This window comes from Epinephelus lanceolatus, chromosome 19 (assembly GCF_041903045.1).
Source record: "Epinephelus lanceolatus isolate andai-2023 chromosome 19, ASM4190304v1, whole genome shotgun sequence".
Taxonomy (NCBI): Eukaryota; Metazoa; Chordata; class Actinopteri; order Perciformes; family Serranidae; genus Epinephelus; species Epinephelus lanceolatus.
The window spans coordinates 30,725,411-30,743,923 of record NC_135752.1 but is presented as its reverse complement, the minus strand read 5'-3'; the positions used below and the strand labels follow the sequence as shown (position 1 = coordinate 30,743,923).

Below are 18,513 nucleotides of genomic sequence, written 5' to 3'. Positions count from 1 at the left end.
TTTTATTTTAAATATATCTTTAAAAAATGTCATCATTAATCAATAATTATTTAATAATTAATAATTATTACATTTTAAAATTATATTACAGCATTATTATAATTTTTAAGTCCTATATCTAGGTCACTTCCTTAGTTGTTTGTTAACTGTTCTTTTCTTTAAATTAATTTTCTTGTTTTTTAATTTTCTCTTTTTAATTAACTTCTCACTCATTTTTATGATCATTTCATCTTTTGTTGTTCATTGCCTTCTTCCAATATTTTAAAAAAAAAATTGCTCAAGCATCAAAGGGTTAAAGAACATTCACTGTTTTTTTTTTAACCCATCTAACATCAGTAATTTACTTAAAAGACAACAACAAAAAAGCACCTTATATAATATTAAAATTGTGAATATAAAGACAATACTCACATTGCACGACAAAAAAGTTCAATTAAATCTTCTTAAAAGATAATTTTGTCAAACACAGTATGTGCATTAGATTATTAAACGTGCTTCGAGGTCACTTACTGAGATAGCTCATAAGTTTGCACATCGTTAAATTCAAGCCTTTCCTTGTCTTCCTCAGCGGTCCGTTACATCGAGACAGATCCCGCCAACAGAGACCCCCGAACGCCCATCGTCAAGATCAAACAAAGCTTTGAGCCGCCCACCTTCACCGGCTGGTTCCTGGGCTGGGACCACGAGTACTGGACCAGCGACCCCCTGGAGCGTGCTATGGCTGATCTGGAGCTGTGAGATCTCCCCTGACTCTTCCTTTCTTCATCCCTCCCCATCAGCCCTGACCTTTGACCCCGCTGCTCCGCTACAAGCACTGAGCTCCAATCATAAGACTTTTTTAGCTGCCACTATACTCCCCCAAAACTTTTTTAAACTTTGTGTTGTGTTGTGAGGGAAACAGGTCAGCGAGGTGGTGTTTTAATTTAGTCTCAGCCAATAGCAATAGAGCTTTAACAGATACTCAGGCTTCCTGTAGGGTTTGTGCTAAATACACTCCGCTACTTTTATCCAAGTCAATTTTTAACATTTATTTTATATGTTGATGATAAAACCTGTTCACTAGTGAAGTGTAACGAGAAGTCTTGGTGTGCTGCAACATTGGAAAACTCACTGCCAAGAAAACACTGCTTATAAACAGCAATACAACCAATGCCTTAATCTTTTTTCCTCTAGTTTACAGTAAACCTGCTGTTTTTTAAAGTTACTGTTCCACTCCAAGGATGCCTTTATAGAGACGTAGTTTGCACCTTCAGTTTAGGAGCCTCTTATATTTATTGTTTTATAAGTTCCAGATTCACAGCCAGGAGAGCTTGTGTGACACTGCAATAGCCAACTTTACATGGGGAGCCAACGCTTTGCTGCTTTACAAACCAGTTACGTCTTCTGTGACACTTTCAAAAGGTTTCCCTAAGCCTTGTTATCATTTCAATAAAACCAAATTAAACGTGGGGTGTTTCCTGTCTCTGCTTTTACGTACTGGCAACAGTGATCTGAGAGAATACAAGTCAGATATTGCAGTAACGCATAAAGATAGCTGACAAAACACCTCTATCACCCCCTGGTGGCTGGCTGCAGTATAGCTCCATGTTAGCAGATGGAACATGGGCCAAACTAAAAAGTCAAAGTGCACATTATAAATTAATTTTTCCTACAGATAATTTCTGTCATTTAGGTAGTTTTTACGTCAATGTGTTTTTGTGTTTCTTTTTCTGATATGTTTGGTTTTAATTCATTATTTGAAGCTGTAAAAAAAGGGTGTCTGTGTGCATGAGATCAGTGGCGCTGCTTTATGGTAAATGGGCCTGCACGTGTACAGCGCCCATCTAGTCTTCCGACCACTCAAAGCACTTACACACTACATGTCACATTCACCCATTCATACACTGGTGGCCGAGGGTACCATACAAGGTTCCACTTGCAACTCAGTAACCATTCACACGCACTCACACCAATGAGAGCAATTTGGGGTTCAGTGTCTTGCTCAAGGATACTTCCACATGCAGATTGGAGGAGCCAGGAATTGAACTGCTTATCTTCTGATAGTGAACGACCTCCTCTACCTCTGAGCCACAGCTGCTTTATTGGTCATACAGGTGTATGAGTGGGAACACGTTACAGAGGAGATTGCTACTTCACGGACCCTGGCTGCAAATGATGTCACCAGCACAAGAGGGCAACAGCTGCATCCAGAATATTTTGGGTTCATTTTTGAACAGTGGGAGGAAGTGAGGATGGGTCATCCATCTTTATATACACTTTATGATTCACAAACAAGCGGCCACCGTTCACACCAGGGCAGTTCGAAGTGCTTCCCAGAGAAATAAAATATAAAACATAATAAAAGGTTATAATAAAAGTTATTTGAGGGCGTGCCTGCTTGAGGGACACACTGTCTGTGAGGAATCACCACAGTCTATAAGCCAGCTTCACCCTCTCTACCAGGTGTGGTCGCCTCTGGCTCCAAAACACCAAGATGGTGATGGTCGAAAATTGAATTGAATGTCGAACTCGAGGTTTGAAAATGGCAGTCCACAAACCAGTGTGTGATGTCACAATGTCACACTTGCCACTAGTACAATAAAGCCTCCCCATGACAACAAGTTTGTGACATATGAAAGGGAACACTGGCAAAATGAAGGTATACATGTTTTTGTTTTAGGCCACTCCCACTGAATGTTGAAATTAGTTATGGAGATATTGGCTATAGAGAGTGTTTTTGTACCAGGCTGTAAACATGTTTCTTTCTTCTGTAAAGTTGGGCATTTCAACACAGAAATCTGTAGGGATGACTTGCTTTTGGAGCCACCCCCAAGTGGCCATTCGATGGACTGCAGTTTTTGGCTTCATTCTAAGCCCTAGAGGTTGCTGCTTGCTTCACACACATACACACACCTGACCTCTATGCCAAATATCAGCCTCCTAGGGCAGAAACTGAGGTTGCCAAAAGAGTGGGGAAACATTTTGGACTGAACAACCAACAGAGCAGTTAAAAAATCCACAGACAAAAATGCTTTTTGATAGCGTCTTTATTTTAGGTTTTGATATATTTGTATTATGTCAAGATAGAGCTATATCAAACATTAGCAAACAGTACAAAAAATATTTGTTAGCTGCAAAAACTAACAACCATAAATTCTGAAAAAAATGAAAAAATAATGTGTGTAACATTTATGTATTAAAGAAACGTCAGTACCACTTAAGAAGTAGGACTGAAGTTTAGCGAACAGAGTTATTCTTAAGTAAAGGCTAACAGATGAGAGGAGCGTGTTATAAAAACAATCATTCTCTGATCACAGCTAGCGCCGTGAAAAAGTGGAACATTGCTTGATCGCTGCTCGGTGATCAGCAGCAACCACCTCTCTTCCTTCTGTAACACAGTTCAAACCCAACTTAGCGTAACTTTCTCCGAACTCAAAATAAAACTCTTTGTTGTATATTGGTTATATATTTGCGACCCAAATATACAGACACTAGCTTAAATCATGTAACAGCCTTTAGATATTTCACAAAAAAATCTATTGTGAACTTGAAACCTGGATTCAGACGTTACAAACCTGAAACCACGTCGAGTCACTGCAAAACTATAATAAACTTCACAGGACTACAACTACAGTGTACACATACTGTATATGCAGACACACACACACTACTGTAGATACTGAATTTACCAACACTTCTGTCCTTTATATGCCAAAAGGAGGGAAAATAGAGTCAGTTTAAAGACAGAAAGATACAAAGATGTTTAATTATTTGGCTTGTTTATACTGGAAAGCGCATGTGATAAAATACTGTTAAATATACTGTCTAAATAAAAACAACTAAGGGATTTTATTTACCTAATTGTTTTTTTAAGCGAGTGCATAGAAACGTGAGGTTAAAATTAATCGATGGCAGTAAGTTAAGGCTTTTGGCTAAAAGGTTTGCGATAAGTTTCTTGCTAACAATCCCAGCTTCTCCTGAGCAATAAAGCCAGAAAAGAGGTGGACAAAATAACAGGAACAACTCCCAAATGTGTGTTCGTTTTAGACAGTCAACTCCATGACAATCTGAGGTTTAGCTCATATTTTGTCCTCTTTCTCACACATAACATATGTATGGATAAAAGCATACTGTAACTATACACAAGTAACATATTCAAGGTTTGATGTCATCTGAGACAAAAGTCATGGCAACAGGAGAAACGGTGTTTAAAGTGTGCGTTTCTATGTTATTAACTTCACTCTGATCCCTACATGCCCAGGAGGTAATTAGAAGATTACTGCCTACCTCTTTTGACGGTTAGTATTGTGATACAGCAAACCAAACACAATCTACCGAGATTACAGCACTGCAGCTTTTGCATGGATCCGTCTCATGCATCTAAAAAAGCTAAGAGGATCGTTATACCAGCATGACAGCATTTCTTTCTCTCACTGTGCCAATAACAGTCGGGAGCAGAGCAGGTTAAGTACAACAGTATACTGTACAGTAGGGATACTCGGGGGACACTTCAGCAAAATGACAGGAAGCCAGAGGCCAGTTAAAAAGCAAATATCAATATTTTCATATGATGAATTATTTGCCTGTTTTCAACATTGTCATGTTTGCTGGCTCACTCATTTTTGCCAATCCAGTTGCAGCAGTCCCCTCACAGGTGAGGTGTACAGAGGTGTTTCATAGATTTGAGGACATTCAGGGTTTAGCTTAGACCTCTGTTGGAAAGGATTCTCCTTGGCACGCACTTTTTTTGGAGTAATGTCTATTTTTATGTTTTTTTTATGTACTCTAGCACCATATTAACATTTAAAGTACACAAAAATTCCCAGTGTGGATCTACTTGTCATCTTGAATTAAAAAATGGTCGGCAGGCTGCCCGGCTCCCTAACGCAGGCTGTAATTTTAGTATCACTGCTGTGCGGTGTACATACAGTGTAAGCTTGGTGCTGAGGTTGGAATGAGATTTGTATTCAAATTCAGTAAAAACTTTAAATGGCACAGCTAACATTTAAAAAAAGCAGTACGGTTTTGTGGATTGGCCAAAAGAGTCATCATATCAGGAAAACACTTAAATATAAACTGATCAGAGCACATTAATAGTGGCAGTGGATGCAGTGTTGCCACAATATCAGGAGACATTAGATGTATATGAAAAGAAATGCGTGTGTGTGTGTGTGTGTGTGTGTGTGTGTGTGTGTGTGTGTGTGTGTGTGTGTGGGTGGGTGTAAGGCCACATATCCAGCAGGCACTTTCCTTTAACATGTTTGTACAACAGATGATGAGGGCTACAGTCAGGGAACCTCGCCAGATTTCTACATTTGTAGCACAAACAAAGACAGAAATAAAACTGCAGAATAAAAGTTATTTTCTAGGTTGTGATTTGCAGACTGCTGCTCCGTCCTGGTGTGGAGTTATTTCCTCTCACGCAGGTGCAGAGCGCTCAGAGCTACGTTCTCCGTGGTGTGTTTGAATGCAACAATGGCGAGGCGATAAAAAGCTGTTGTAGTGACTAACACCAACTGTTAGTCCTTCGAGGACAGCTTGGTGCATCAGAAGCCACGAGCACTACTTGGCACTGAGAGTACAGACAGACATGCTTACTAAACACAGAGGCCTTAATGTGATTGTGTATGTTAAGATGTTGTGTGATTGTGTACATGCGAATGACGTGTTTAGAGACTCCTCATTATTTGATAAAGCCCTGCATCATCTCCAGCGGCAGTGGGAAAATGATGGTGGAGTTCTTCTCGGCCGCGATGGTGTTGAGGGTCTGGAGGTAACGCAGCTGCAGGGCGGAGGGAGACTCGGCAATCACAAGGGAGGCCTCCTTGAGCGCCCGTGATGCGTTCATCTCACCCTCTGCTGCGATCACCTTGAGAAGAAAACAGGAGACGGAGGGTGAGGGTCGTCTGTGTGAAATCAATACCAATATTCAGAGGTATTCAATATCTACTCCTTACCTTGGCTCTCGCCTCACGGGTGGCCTCAGCCTCGGCAGCCATCGCTCTCTGGAGCTGAAGGGGCAGCTTGACGTCTTTGATCTCCACCCGCTCCACCTTGATCCCCCAGTCATCGGTGGCATCATCCAGAGTGGACTGAAGAAGACAGAGACAAGTGTTGGACAGAAATTGGCAACATGTCATGACACGGTGAGTTCCTTTTTTCAAAGGCCAAACCCAAAACTCTCTCCTCTTTCAAAGCCAACTATCTTGCATTTTTCAATTTGTCCAGCAGATGGAGCTCAACCTGAGCACATATTCCTGTCTTACAGAAAGAAATTACATTTAAATCACAGCTGGAAAAAAGACACAGTAACACAATCCTAAAATTACATATACATCACTGCAACTGCGACAAACATCACAGTACTGCAGCCATTTTACACTTACAGTTATTTTGTGAACAACAAGCACTGATGAGCAAGAAACACATTACTTATTGTCACTTTGATGTATCAAATATTCCATGCAGGATGTTTTCAGATCAACATTATGTAAGCATAAAAACATACTGGTGTCTGTTCTTAGTACAGTGGTGCTGTTGCAGAAAGGAGCTTTGTTCTTGTTGTATTTAATAGCATCAGACAAAGCCTCCTACTGTGAAAGCAAAAATTAAACATTTGAGGCTACGCTCTGTGCTGCACGCTTGATGGATTTGTCTATAAAGGCGACTGTGTTTATGTTTATGCTGTCAATGACTTTGCAACTATTATACAGTGATTTGATTGAGGCGTTCAATGCTGCAGCAGAGGAATCACTGTTGGTCCACAGGTCCTGCCATTTAAGAAATTAAATTATTATATTACTTCCACAGTAGTCTGAAACAGAGAGATAATTTCAAACGGATGCTGATGTCCAAATGGCCCATCAGTTCAACCCCACCCTGTGCCTGATGATGGCGGCGATGCACTCTTTGCCATGTGCAAACCCCTGGTGGAAGAAGAGGTTTAACTGTTTTAAATTGTGTTTTTAATGTGTTTCAGTGGGGATAGTAAATACTAATTTCCACATCAATGTAAGACCAATTAGTGTTCTCTAACACTGAACACATACAGTAGATCTGAAATTAAAGAGCTTCTGACTGACAAACCTTGTGACTGTGTGTGCGTCACAGATAAATCTCTAATCATTTACAGAAGCCGAGCTTAAACTGGAAGTAAAAGTTTAATGAATAAATAAATAATTGAACTCTACAGCAAAGCAACAGCTGTGCTCTACACGGAACACAAGACTACCTAATGTTTTCCAAATTTACAGCGGATGCACACTTTAACTGCAGTTTGTTAGCTTAAGTGACACCGAGTTCAGGCAAAGTGTCTCTGAGCAAGGTGGCATGGTAATCCTGCGTTCTGTTTTCTCTGCAGTCAGGCTGTGTTATTGGAGTCTCATATTATTGCCTTCATTTATTTTTACTGACTACATCATTGTTTTCTGCATTTCTCACGCAATGAAAAAGAAATTTAGAAAGTGATAACAGTGTGGTGTGAAAAGAGGGCACTGACAGCACAGGGACAGACAAGACAGAGCAGCACCGTAAAAACCAGACAAGCCAGCCCCAGTGCCAATACTTGCCGTCACGTACTGGTACTCAGAATGACCAAAAAGGACGAAGAAAGTCTCGCATTACAACAATAATTTAGTACACAGTACACCTAATATGACAAAAAACTGTACTGTATTGTACAGGGAAGGTCAGCCCAAGTGATACTATAACACATTGAAAATATCCTCATTCAAATTACTAATGTTATTATTACATACCATAGAATTTATATTAATTTTTACAACTAAAATGAATAAATATTTTCCTTTACAGGTTAACTGAAATATCCACAAAAACTCCATCCGCTCCATTGGTACCATCCACAACTTTTCACAGTGGAAACAGAAAAAAAATGCGTACCGAACTGAACTGAACTGAACTTAACTATACTGCTCAGTGGAAACGGGGCTTAAGGGTCATACCAAACACAAGAGCTGACAGCTGTATTTGAATGTACAAAAAGGGGTAACATGCCTCGTATGACAGATAACTACTCTTATCAAAACGCCAGCCTACCACACGAGGAACTAGATCTGTCATGAATTCAAAAAGTCAAGTCTGAACTGATTCAAGACTGGTAGTTCAGGCAAACATGTTAGTGCTAGCATGTTGTATTGAATGACAGTGCCAGCTAACAGTGTGTATAACAGCTACTGTGCTGTACCTGCTAGACTCACAAGTCAGCCTTTAGAGGCTTTGCTTAACTAAAGACTGATGACTTTCTCCCTGATTTTGTGTTTAGATGGGCGGATACAATTTCAGAGTTTAAAAAAACTCCCTACGTTGCAGAACCAATAGTAAACCTGCAGGGCGGTCCTTCGGTGGCTCGCTGAACTCTTGTGCTTGTAAACATAGTCCCACTAGAAACACGTGTAGCGGTACAAAATGGCTCAGCCGCGCTCGCAGAAAACGCCGTCAAAGTTCAGTGGATGTTTGTCGCGTTTGCGGCGACATTCTTGCCAACTAAAAGAAACAAACACAATCTTTTACAAGGCCATGACTCATCCGTCCGGCCGAACTACAGAGGGAATCACCTTGTTGTTTACAAATATTTCCGGGTAGAAAACCAGCAGAGCTTTTAGCTATATATATAGCCTATATATCACATTTTTCACATCACTGTATCACCGTTTGGACTAATCCGATGTTTGTAAAGTCTATGAACACAATGATTGAACAAACATCACTATTTCTGTGTGCACGTTTAGCTGGGCTAACCATTAGCTGTTAGCCCTGTTAGCCGTTAGCAGTGTCTGTAATAGGTAATAACTCATTAAATGGTCCGTCAAAAAAATATCTTTTCCAGCGGATATCTTAGTCACAACATGATTGAGCTAGCAAAGCAGTTTTGTGTTGCTATGTGTGGTATTTATTCAGTTTTAGGAAATCACGATGTCTAGAAAGCATCAGTGGCTGCAGCTGACAGGGACAGCTAACAGCAGCAGTAAAGGTAACATCAGGACGTCATCTGTTAAAAGCCTCCCGTTGTCGGATACGACATGAAACTACTCCAGTTAGCTCAATAATGTTGTAACTAAAACATCCGCTGGAAAAAATATTTTCTTCACGGATGAGCACACGTTTGATAAAACGGAGTTAAATCTCTCGGCATCCATTTTCAAGCTCTCTGTGTGTTTGTTTCATTGCGGACGAGAAAAGGTGGAGCACACATTTCCAAGAAGGCGTGTCCTTTTCAAAAATGCAAGAGGCGTTGCTTTGTTGCCGGCCGTTTTCGCCGGTGTGTTAAACACACTTTAGAAAGGAGTGTCCCCAGACTATCAGAAGGCGGAGATCTCTGATTGTCTGGTGGCGAGACTATGTACCTGCATACTGTGTGCGATTTCCTCACGGTCAGACAGAATCTCTGCCAGGTTCTTGGTGCCCAAGACGTTCCTCAGGGTGGTCTGGGCCAACAGCCGGGTAGCAGCATCTGCATTGGTGATGTTAGCCACAGCCAGGGTAGCATTCTGGACCCGGTAGTACACCACACCATCGACACTCACTGTCACAGAGTCTTTAGTCAAAACCTGTGATGGAACACACATTTTAGGAAATTAAAAAGGTACAAACTGTTTTGTGATACGACAGGGAAAATGCTCAAGTGATTTTTGTTTCAGAGAGTCTGCACATTTATTTTGATGTCCTTTGATTTTTGGTGAATGTGACAAAGTGTTTGTTTAATGTAATTGGAAGTGTGCGTGTCATACCTCTTGCGGAGGGATGTCGAAGGTGATGGTGCGCATGTCCACATTAATAAAGCTGTCAGTGCATGGCAAGATGAAGAACAGCCCTGTGGAATCACAAGAATGCAAATAGTTTTTAACAAAGACTAAAGCCACTGTAAACACAATAATGAGGAAGAGTCTTCACAAATGTTTGAAAACACTGGGATGAATGAAATTCTGGCAGGAGGCCAAGTTGAGCTCTGCAGCTGTGCTGACAGCGAGGCAAAGCTGTGGATATTTGCAGCTTTCATAAGCCCGTTTCAAGTCACAATGACTGAATTAGTGCATTAAACAATACGTGGCATGTGCCTGAGTGAAACAGACATGTGCTAGGTGCGCAACCATTTAGCAAACATTAATGCCACACCAGTGAGAGACTACTGGGCTGCATTTCCTGTCAGGATATTGTGTTTTAAAATGTGAGATCACAGCCATCTGTTCAGCAGAGGAAAGGGAAACGGCAGCAGTATCTTCATTCAATTTCCTTGACATTTACAGCCTTCTCAAGGATTATAGATCCTGTCAGATAAGTAAAGACACCTCAGTTGCTCTCACACAGACTCTGTGAACCATCACGTGACTGAGTGGAAAATTCCACAGATTAGCATTACGGAAAAGGGTCTGCTTCTAATAAATACCTCTGTTTGTGGCAGAAGTGTATACAGATGCAGAATGTTCCACAAACACAGCTTTTTCATTTTATGACAAACCATCGCTGCAAGCCTTTTTCAAACTAAATATACAGTCACTATTGTATAACAGCTGTTGTAGATGGAGAAGGAACCTGATTATGAGTGTGAGTGGCATTATGGGAAACCAAATGCTAAATTCAACTTTGGCATTGGCTCCTAAGGAATGTTAAGTTTGCTGGCAGAGAGCTATAATTACTACACACCGTCATCAATGGAGTCCCCTGGCACTCCGAGGAGTCACATTTCAGCATTTTGAGAGGACACTGCCAGGTTTTTAGATCCCGTAAAACGAAAAATCAAAGATAAAAAGACAGCGAGTTATGAGATGTATGCAAATTATCCCTCGTGGGAGTCTGTATTTTTTACTTAAACAACTCCACTGTCTTTCAAAACAGAAATCACATCACTGAGAATAGAATAATGAAATCATTCAGACCCTGAACAGACACATATGCAGTAGCTCTGCCAGACATATGGCTCTGTGAACTTGTGTATGTGCATGCCACTTGGTAAAAACTTTAAGGTGGGGCATCTTCTTGTCATCATTATTAGGCCATCATAGTTTTCTGTTTTAAACCGTTGTAAAACTTGCTATTTGTCAGCTTGCCCAGCAGGAAGGGGATGGTGGGAAGGAAGAGAAAGGCCCCTCCCCTTACATGATCCTTCCCATGCTTTCTTTCATTATGCTCCCACCAAATGTTTTAGCTAGAGGACAATGCCAGACTGAAATATCTCAACAACTGCTACATGGGTTGCCATATAGGGCTGTCATGATAACAGCAATTGACAAGCCAACCGCAGGAGATAGCAAGCAACCACCACAACTGCTACACTCATGTTTTTTCTGTTCTTCATGGGAGCACCCAGTATTTACACGACGCTGCCAATGCCAGGAACTGAGCCGCTCAGTGTATATTCTGGACTGAACGCTGCACGTTTGCTGTTTTTTCCTGGTTGCCGAGAGTTGAAAGATTTTCAAGTTTGTGTAAAACGCTGCAGCCACTCATCACTGTCACTTTTTACACAGCCGTCCACTCACATTGGAGGTGGGTTGGGGCAGAGACCAACCATCACATCACTGAACAACAACAATAGAGAGAAACTGATAGTGAACCCACACAGACTGGTGGGTCCTAACTCTCCTACTGTGTGTTCCAGCCTTCCCTTCATCCAGAGAAAGAATTCTACCTTGTGCCCACATTTTTACTTCCGTGGATATTCCATATCATTGCAACCAAAGTGTCTTATTGCGCTTATTGCCATTCTGTGTTCTGCATTTAACAATGCGTATTTAACAAGTATTTAATTTGTTTTAAAACTGTCATTTAAAAAGCAACAATATACCCAATAGTCAATAAAGCTTATATACAGTACACTCAATGAAGTTATTTGCAGAAACAACAAAAACCGGCAGTAACACTGCATTTTGGACTGTTGAGCCACCCTCAATCACCACAGGGGAAATTCCATCACTGCCACAGCCCTATGCCTTTTTTCTTTCTTAAACAGACATTCACAGGGGATAAGGATTAATCCTTTACCATTTCCTCTAGTGCCACCAGCAGGTTGACATTTGTGGGTTTCAGTGGAACATTTTAACTACTATTGGATGGACTGCCATGGAATAATTGACTGAAAGTACCTGCAAAACTCATAACACTTTCATCAGCCTCAGCTGTGTTTGGAGCTAAGTAACAAATGAATATGCTATATGCTAAACTAAGATGTGACTATGGTCACGACTTGTTGCAATGCTGATGTTCTGAGTACTTCACAGAGCCGCTAGCCTGGTTTTAGACTCTAGTCTTGTTTTACAGTTTTTCCAAACAGTATTTAAGGCTCACTCTTTCATGGGAGAAAAGATTTCCACACACCCAGATCTACGCAGAGTTTTTACTTTATTCTGAGCTTTTGGTCTATCAGACTTTCATCAAACCATACCTCGTACCACCAGAAGTGTCCTCTGATAATGGTCTGATAAGCCAGAAGCTCAGAGTAAAATGAAACACGTCATAGTTTCAAGAGTGTAGAAATCTTTTCTGTTAGCTTGGAGTCATTAATATTTCCAGCACCTCTTGCCAAGCCGGGTGGAGCAGTGGTCGTCCCGCAAATTGAAAACACTGATGGCAACAGGATTTGGATTATATATAAACCATATTTGATGAGTACTGATATGTGCAACAATATGTATGAAACTTATGTATAGATTATGTAAGATATATAGATTCCTTGCAGACGCCCACCAATATAATTTGAGGTTGGAAGTTAAAATATGTGATTACAGGCCTACTGACAATCAAAAGAGTCAACAAAGAATACTGACCCTCTTCCAGAGGAACAAGCCCCCAGACTCTAATAGTATAGGCCCTCTAAAGTACTGCAGAGCATTTATGTATTGTGGCACCTTTACTATAGTTTGGCTTTGCACAGTAACACCGAGACTAAATAACTAGTCCATTTAAGTACTGACTTTCAGCTCTAATGATGTTTTAGAATGTCTACAGTCATATTGGGTGGAAAATGTTGGACGTTTTAAGAAAAAATTCCCCCAGTAAGACAATGATCCCACACATACTAACAAGGCAGACGCCATAGAGTTTTTAAGGCCAAATAATGGAAAAACTGTCCAAGTCCATCAAACGACCGCAATCCAACCAATCATGTGCCTCACCACTGAAGACTAAAGACAAAAAGCCTTCGACGCCAGAGAGAACTGGCCACAGTAAAGGCTTGAAAGCATCTCCAGGGAAAATACCAAGTGTCTGCTGATGAATCTGCGTAGTAAAGGCTGTCACTGATTGGCCGGAGGGAGCAGTGTGCTAAAGTGTGGAGCTGAACGTCGAATTGAATTGACTGCATTTAACACCAAGGACCAATGAGATGTGCAGATTTGTTTCATGTGGCCTTATAGTCCTGATTCCCCACTTAAGTTCTATGGCATCATCTTCCCATTACAAATGATTGAACAATGAATAATTAATGCACTCAGATTATGTGACTGTATCAAAAAACTAATTAATATGATAGAAACACAGAAGGCCTGCAATCTCCACAACATGGTAGAAAGCAATGCAACTTAACATTTAAAGAAACCAGAGAACTTGAACCTCAAGTTGTGAAACAACTGATGATAAGAAGATATTTTACTTTTATAAAGCTGTTTCTCTATAAAGCAGATGTTAGAGCATAAAGAAGTTAGATGTTCAAGCCTTACTTTCACGCAATTTACAGCATCTCCTAGACTCTGAACCAAACTGGGGTTGTGTTTGGGCTCACACTGTTCAATGCAACAGCTGGGCTTATAAACAAACGTCAAGACAACATGTTTTAACTAAGTGATGAAGATGACTGTAAGATAACCCAGAAGGACAAACGCACACTGGGACCATGTTTGAAGTACATTTCAATAATAGAACTGAGAGTGTTGAGGGAGTAAAAAATACATGCTGGTGTATAAAAACATTTCTGACCTGGACCTTTGGCTCCTCCTCGCAAAATACGCCCCAGGCGAAAGATAATGGCTCGCTCGTACTCCTTCACAATCTGTGTACAGAGACAAACCACATAAATGGCTTATATATGAGTCTGTTCTTTCTCTTATTTGATATTCTGCAGATGGAAGTAGATACTGAAATGTGCTTCTGGAGGCTAATGTTGAAAAAGCACAGAGCAATGACCCCGCTCACTGAGGATACCTTTTAATTAAATTTATGCAAAACAATGACGTTAAATAAATACACATGATATAGGGGATGAGCCTACAGTACAAACACGAGATTTTTCAAAACACTGAGTAAACAGAGGAGGCCATCCTCGGTAATTTACTCTACAATACCAGCTAGCTTTGCTTGTAAGGTGGAAAATAAACACTGGATTTGACCTGCGGCTCACCTTAATGCAACACCATATGGAGAGGGGCAGAGTAAGCAGCATGAGGAGAATGGAGCACGCGACCAACAGCCAGCCACACGCGCCGATGTCAGAGTCTGGCTCCTCTAGAGCTGGGGGAAAGAAGACAAATAAATGCACTGAAATAAATTCAACTGGTTCAAATCCTCCATGAGAATATATTAATATACACTGAATTTAATACATTTGCAAGCAGCTGTTCTAAAAGCAAGTTTCTTTCAGATGCGGCTCTTAATATTCCCTTGCAAAGAACACACATTTCCTATGCAATCATTCATCAGAGAAGCTTTCATCCACCTCTGAGCACCCACTTTTTGTTACGTGTATGGTTAGTCAGGTAGGTTTAAAGGTCCAGTGTGTAGAATTTAGGGTGGCATATTGGCAGAAATAGATTAGAATATAATGTTTTCTGAACATATGAACCATCATGTTTTGTTAGCTTAGAATGAGCTGTTTATATCTGCATAGGGAGCGGGTCTTTGTCAGCGGAGATCTCCATGTTGCACTTCCATGTTTCTACAGTAGCCTAGAACGGACAAGCCAAACACTGGCTCTAGATTGGAACATTCACATTTTCGACCACCATAGTTAGCAACCCCTCTGTGACGAGAAGCTTAAAGAAAACACAGATTTTTAACTCGAAACACATTCAAACTACGGGTGCTGTTTGTTTTGGAGGGAAAACACCTCTGCTGATAATTCCTGTCCAATTAAAATCCTCCTTAGTGTCTGGATATTAAGTAATCAGAGAAAAAAAAGATAACCACACCTCAGCAGGTGCTAGAAATTCAGCCCATCCAGCGTCATAGAAATGCTGATTTGTTACGTGAAAATGCTTTTCAGTGTTTTATGGGATAAATCACTGGGTCATTTTGTTCTGAAGAGGAGGGGACCTCTGCGGATAACTCAGCTTCTGGTAAGAAACATCCTGAACAATTAACAGTGAAGGAATCCTAACTGGGAGTTCATGCTCGGCACATGGGAGAAGTTTCTGCAGGGTCACCATTAAATCCAACATACTGTTTCTCTCACGTCACCTCCACCCTTTTGTACACACTGTACACAGAGCAGCCACATCATCCACCCTGCCTGCAGCATTTAGTCCACTTTAAGTTAGATAATAACATGCATCCACCCAGTGAATGAGATCATTACCATCAACATCATGTAAATAACGTGTGGCTGAACCTATGGACAAAGTTACATGTCAGAAGGCCACTGAAGGACTTACAGCAACTGTGGAGGAGTTAGTCGGAGCTTGATAGTTAGTAACTAACAGATGCACTATATACAAACTTAAATAATTTAAAGTTAATGTTGCAATTGGCCATAATGTCCATAACTGAGCTGAACTGATGCTGCTTTGCGTGACGTCACTCAGATAATCAATACTGGTCGCCACAGGGCTTTCCACGCTGATCCCACCCTGTGACTCAGGATAAATCCAGTGGATTTCAGCTCCTTACTAGATTATCTGTCGATTCCCAAACACTAAAAACAAAAGCTAACTTGTTAGTTTAGGTTGTCAACGGATTTCCTTCAAACAGATAACAGTATTACCCAGCTATCTTACCGGAATAACGTTATCAATAAACATAACCTCAAACAAAGCCATTGGCTGCACAGCCATATCATTAAGTGTCTAGGTTAATATTAAACACAACCACTTTTATAATATTATACCGTTAATGAGTACATGTTTCGTGTTGGTAACCGTCCAATAAAACCTGGCACGTTACTACCAACAGACGTTATCAAACGCCAGCAGTTTCTACTATTAGCTTTTAGCATGCTAATTTACGTTAGCTTACGTTACCTATCATGAGCTAACGTTTAGTACCAAAAAGGACGTTGGGTATTTTAACAACAGGTTAACCTACATTTCTACGCTATGTACCATTAATGGAGGAGTCAAACAACTTGGCAGCAATGTTCACTTTTGCTTTGCTACGAACTATGCCCTTTCTGGTAAAGCTGTCCAAAGTTTAATGCAGTAATTTAAGTCTTACCTTGTTGACGCTCTCGTCTCTTGGATTCTTTCATTGCAACCTCTTCGTCGTAACGATCCATGGTTTGAGATAAATAAAATGTGCAACGGTGGTAGTGTCGCCCTGTGTTTACTGGTAGTGATTGTGTCCCTATACTGCGCCTCCTGTTACAGTGGTGGGATTTGCCCTGCGTTGTGTCTTGTAGGTGCTGTGACGCAGGAGGGAGTCATACCCAATTGACGAAGCTCAATACATATAGTACACCATAATCATACACTAAATTCATTGCAATGTTCTGTCGTGCAAAAGACAAAATTAGTTTTTCAACTGCAGCTTCCTTATCTAGATTGTACATTGTCTAAACATCACAATTCACCAACCAAAGAGCAACAGTTACCAACATGTACTCTGGTCCTCCTAAATAAAGAACTGCATTATGATATTTCGATGGCCAAGAAAAGCTCAATCAATATTTGTGAACATGAGCTACTCTCTGTCAAAGGCAGAAACTAGGGGTCTCATTATCAAACATTGCGTATGCACATACTGAGGCCTGAAAGAGGCGTACGCCACTTCCCATGCAAAAGTTGGAATCTAAAACAGACTTGATGGGAGAAACTTTCAAATATGTCAAATATGTTTTGGTTTTTGTCCATACATATATTTTTAGTATGGATCCTACACATAGTTTTGAAAATGAGATCCCAGATGAGTAAGGGCCTGTGACCACATAGTGTTTCTTCTCAGTGCTGGCGTCCTGCTTATGCAGCTGCATGCGAACACCTAGACAAAATGTGCCATGCCCAGCATCTTTTTTCAGACTGTTCCACCTTTTGAAGTTAAAAATCTCAAAACAAAGCATGTTGTTGACTGTGTCGTTAACCTTCTGTTAATGTAGCATCATATTAGCTACTTAGCTCATTTTAGTGTCAAGATATTGTTGTCATACTCCATGCATTGCTCTATTTGGAGTTTTACCAGTGAGCTCACTTACTGCAAGAGGGGTTATTGTGCTAAACAGGAAATCCCCTCACACTCCACTATAGACGCTGGATTAGAGACCTTTTAATGTCTTTGAGCTTAGAGAAGATCAGATATTCACTTGGGGGCAAAACTGGCCTGTTCTCTAGGATATGGGAACCCTATAAAGTTTACTTTTGTGAATGCTGCCTTTAACCCGCCTTGTAAACAACTGATTCTGCAAAGTTAAATGCTTGCATGTCTCTATCATAGTACGACAATTATGACCTAGGGACCCTGAAAGTGTTCCTGTGTTAAGTTCTGTAAAAACTGCAAGACCCACGAGAAACAGTTAACAAAAAAACAGAAGCTATTGTTGTCCTGAAAAATACCCACGCAGAGCACGTCATTAAAAAAAAAGCGTGGGAATGTTTTATTAGGAAGCTGGAATGAAGCACTTCCCAGCACCCTGCCACTGCTTCTGCTGCTATGTGGACACACCCTAGTGTCAAACTTGTGATGTGTAAGGGTGTAAAGCCTAGAGCTGCTCCAAAGATAATGAATGGGAGCCTGATTCATACACAAATAAGTTGTATCATATTGAAGTGTTCTCAGATCTGGATCAGAAAATGTACCCATATACTCAGAGCGCTCCCCTGGGTGCTCTCTGTGCCACTGAGAACATCTTTCACCATTCATTTTCTAAGGAGCAGCTCCGCACTTAATGCTTGATGACATGACAAATTTGAGTTGTAGCACTCTAGTTTTTGGATTTGGGAGAAAGTTGTTCATGTTTACTAACATTCTTGGAAGTATAAAGTAGCATAAAATGGAAATACTCAACTAAAGTACAAGCACTTAAATAGCCCGTGGACTTTCATTCAACATTATTTGTCAACTTTATAAGAACGTTCCTGACATTAATGTCATCAAAGTTTTTACTATGCTAAAAACAATAATATACTTCTTGGAGACACCCCTCTCCTGCTAATGAAGAAGATGATACCTCCACAAGAAACATTTATCCAGTGCTTGGAGCTTTATTGATACACTGAAAAAAGTGTTCTCCCATATTCGGTTTGTGCTGCAGTCTGGATAATCATGTCCAGAATAAATCTGACTGGCAATTCAAGTTGCCAATGAGCTTGACACGACTGTAGTCTTCATCTGTCTCTGAGCTAATGTCCTGGGTGGGGGTCAGGGCCTTAGAGGTCGATTTTT

At 40.7% G+C, this 18,513-nt stretch overlaps 2 protein-coding genes across 3 annotated transcripts in view; one reads left to right on the top strand and one right to left on the bottom strand.

Annotated features, from left to right (window-relative positions):
* Nucleotides 1-1,448, top strand: part of gsna (gelsolin a) — a 29,700-nt gene extending 28,252 nt beyond the window's left edge. For both annotated transcript variants that reach the window (XM_033646589.2, XM_033646588.2), the window contains one exon: nucleotides 569-1,448. In XM_033646589.2, coding sequence (XP_033502480.2) covers nucleotides 569-738 — 170 coding nt within the window. In that variant the 3' untranslated portion in view covers nucleotides 739-1,448. The remainder of the gene's footprint in view (nucleotides 1-568) is intronic.
* Nucleotides 1,449-3,011: 1,563 nt separating this feature from the next.
* Nucleotides 3,012-16,510, bottom strand: stom (stomatin). The gene is made up of 7 exons (XM_033646592.2): nucleotides 16,354-16,510; nucleotides 14,327-14,436; nucleotides 13,906-13,978; nucleotides 9,726-9,808; nucleotides 9,342-9,545; nucleotides 5,937-6,071; nucleotides 3,012-5,848 (listed from the first exon to the last, which is right to left on the bottom strand). The coding sequence occupies exons 1-7, from the start codon at nucleotides 16,412-16,414 to the stop codon at nucleotides 5,663-5,665; spliced, it is 852 nt and encodes a 283-aa protein (XP_033502483.1). The 5' UTR covers nucleotides 16,415-16,510; the 3' UTR covers nucleotides 3,012-5,662.
* Nucleotides 16,511-18,513: the final 2,003 nt, after the last annotated feature.

What these genes read in the sequence shown, in the direction of transcription:
- stom (XM_033646592.2), bottom strand. Translation starts at nt 16,414, where the DNA reads ATGGATCGTTACGACGAAGAGGTTGCAATGAAAGAATCCAAGAGACGA. An exon ending in GAGACGAGAGCGTCAACAAG is followed by an intron (nt 14,437 to 16,353) that starts GTAAGACTTAAA and finishes TCTTTCCCCCAG; the next exon opens with CTCTAGAGGAGCCAGACTCT. An exon ending in TCGACATCCCTCCGCAAGAG is followed by an intron (nt 9,546 to 9,725) that starts GTATGACACGCA and finishes GTTCCATCACAG; the next exon opens with GTTTTGACTAAAGACTCTGT.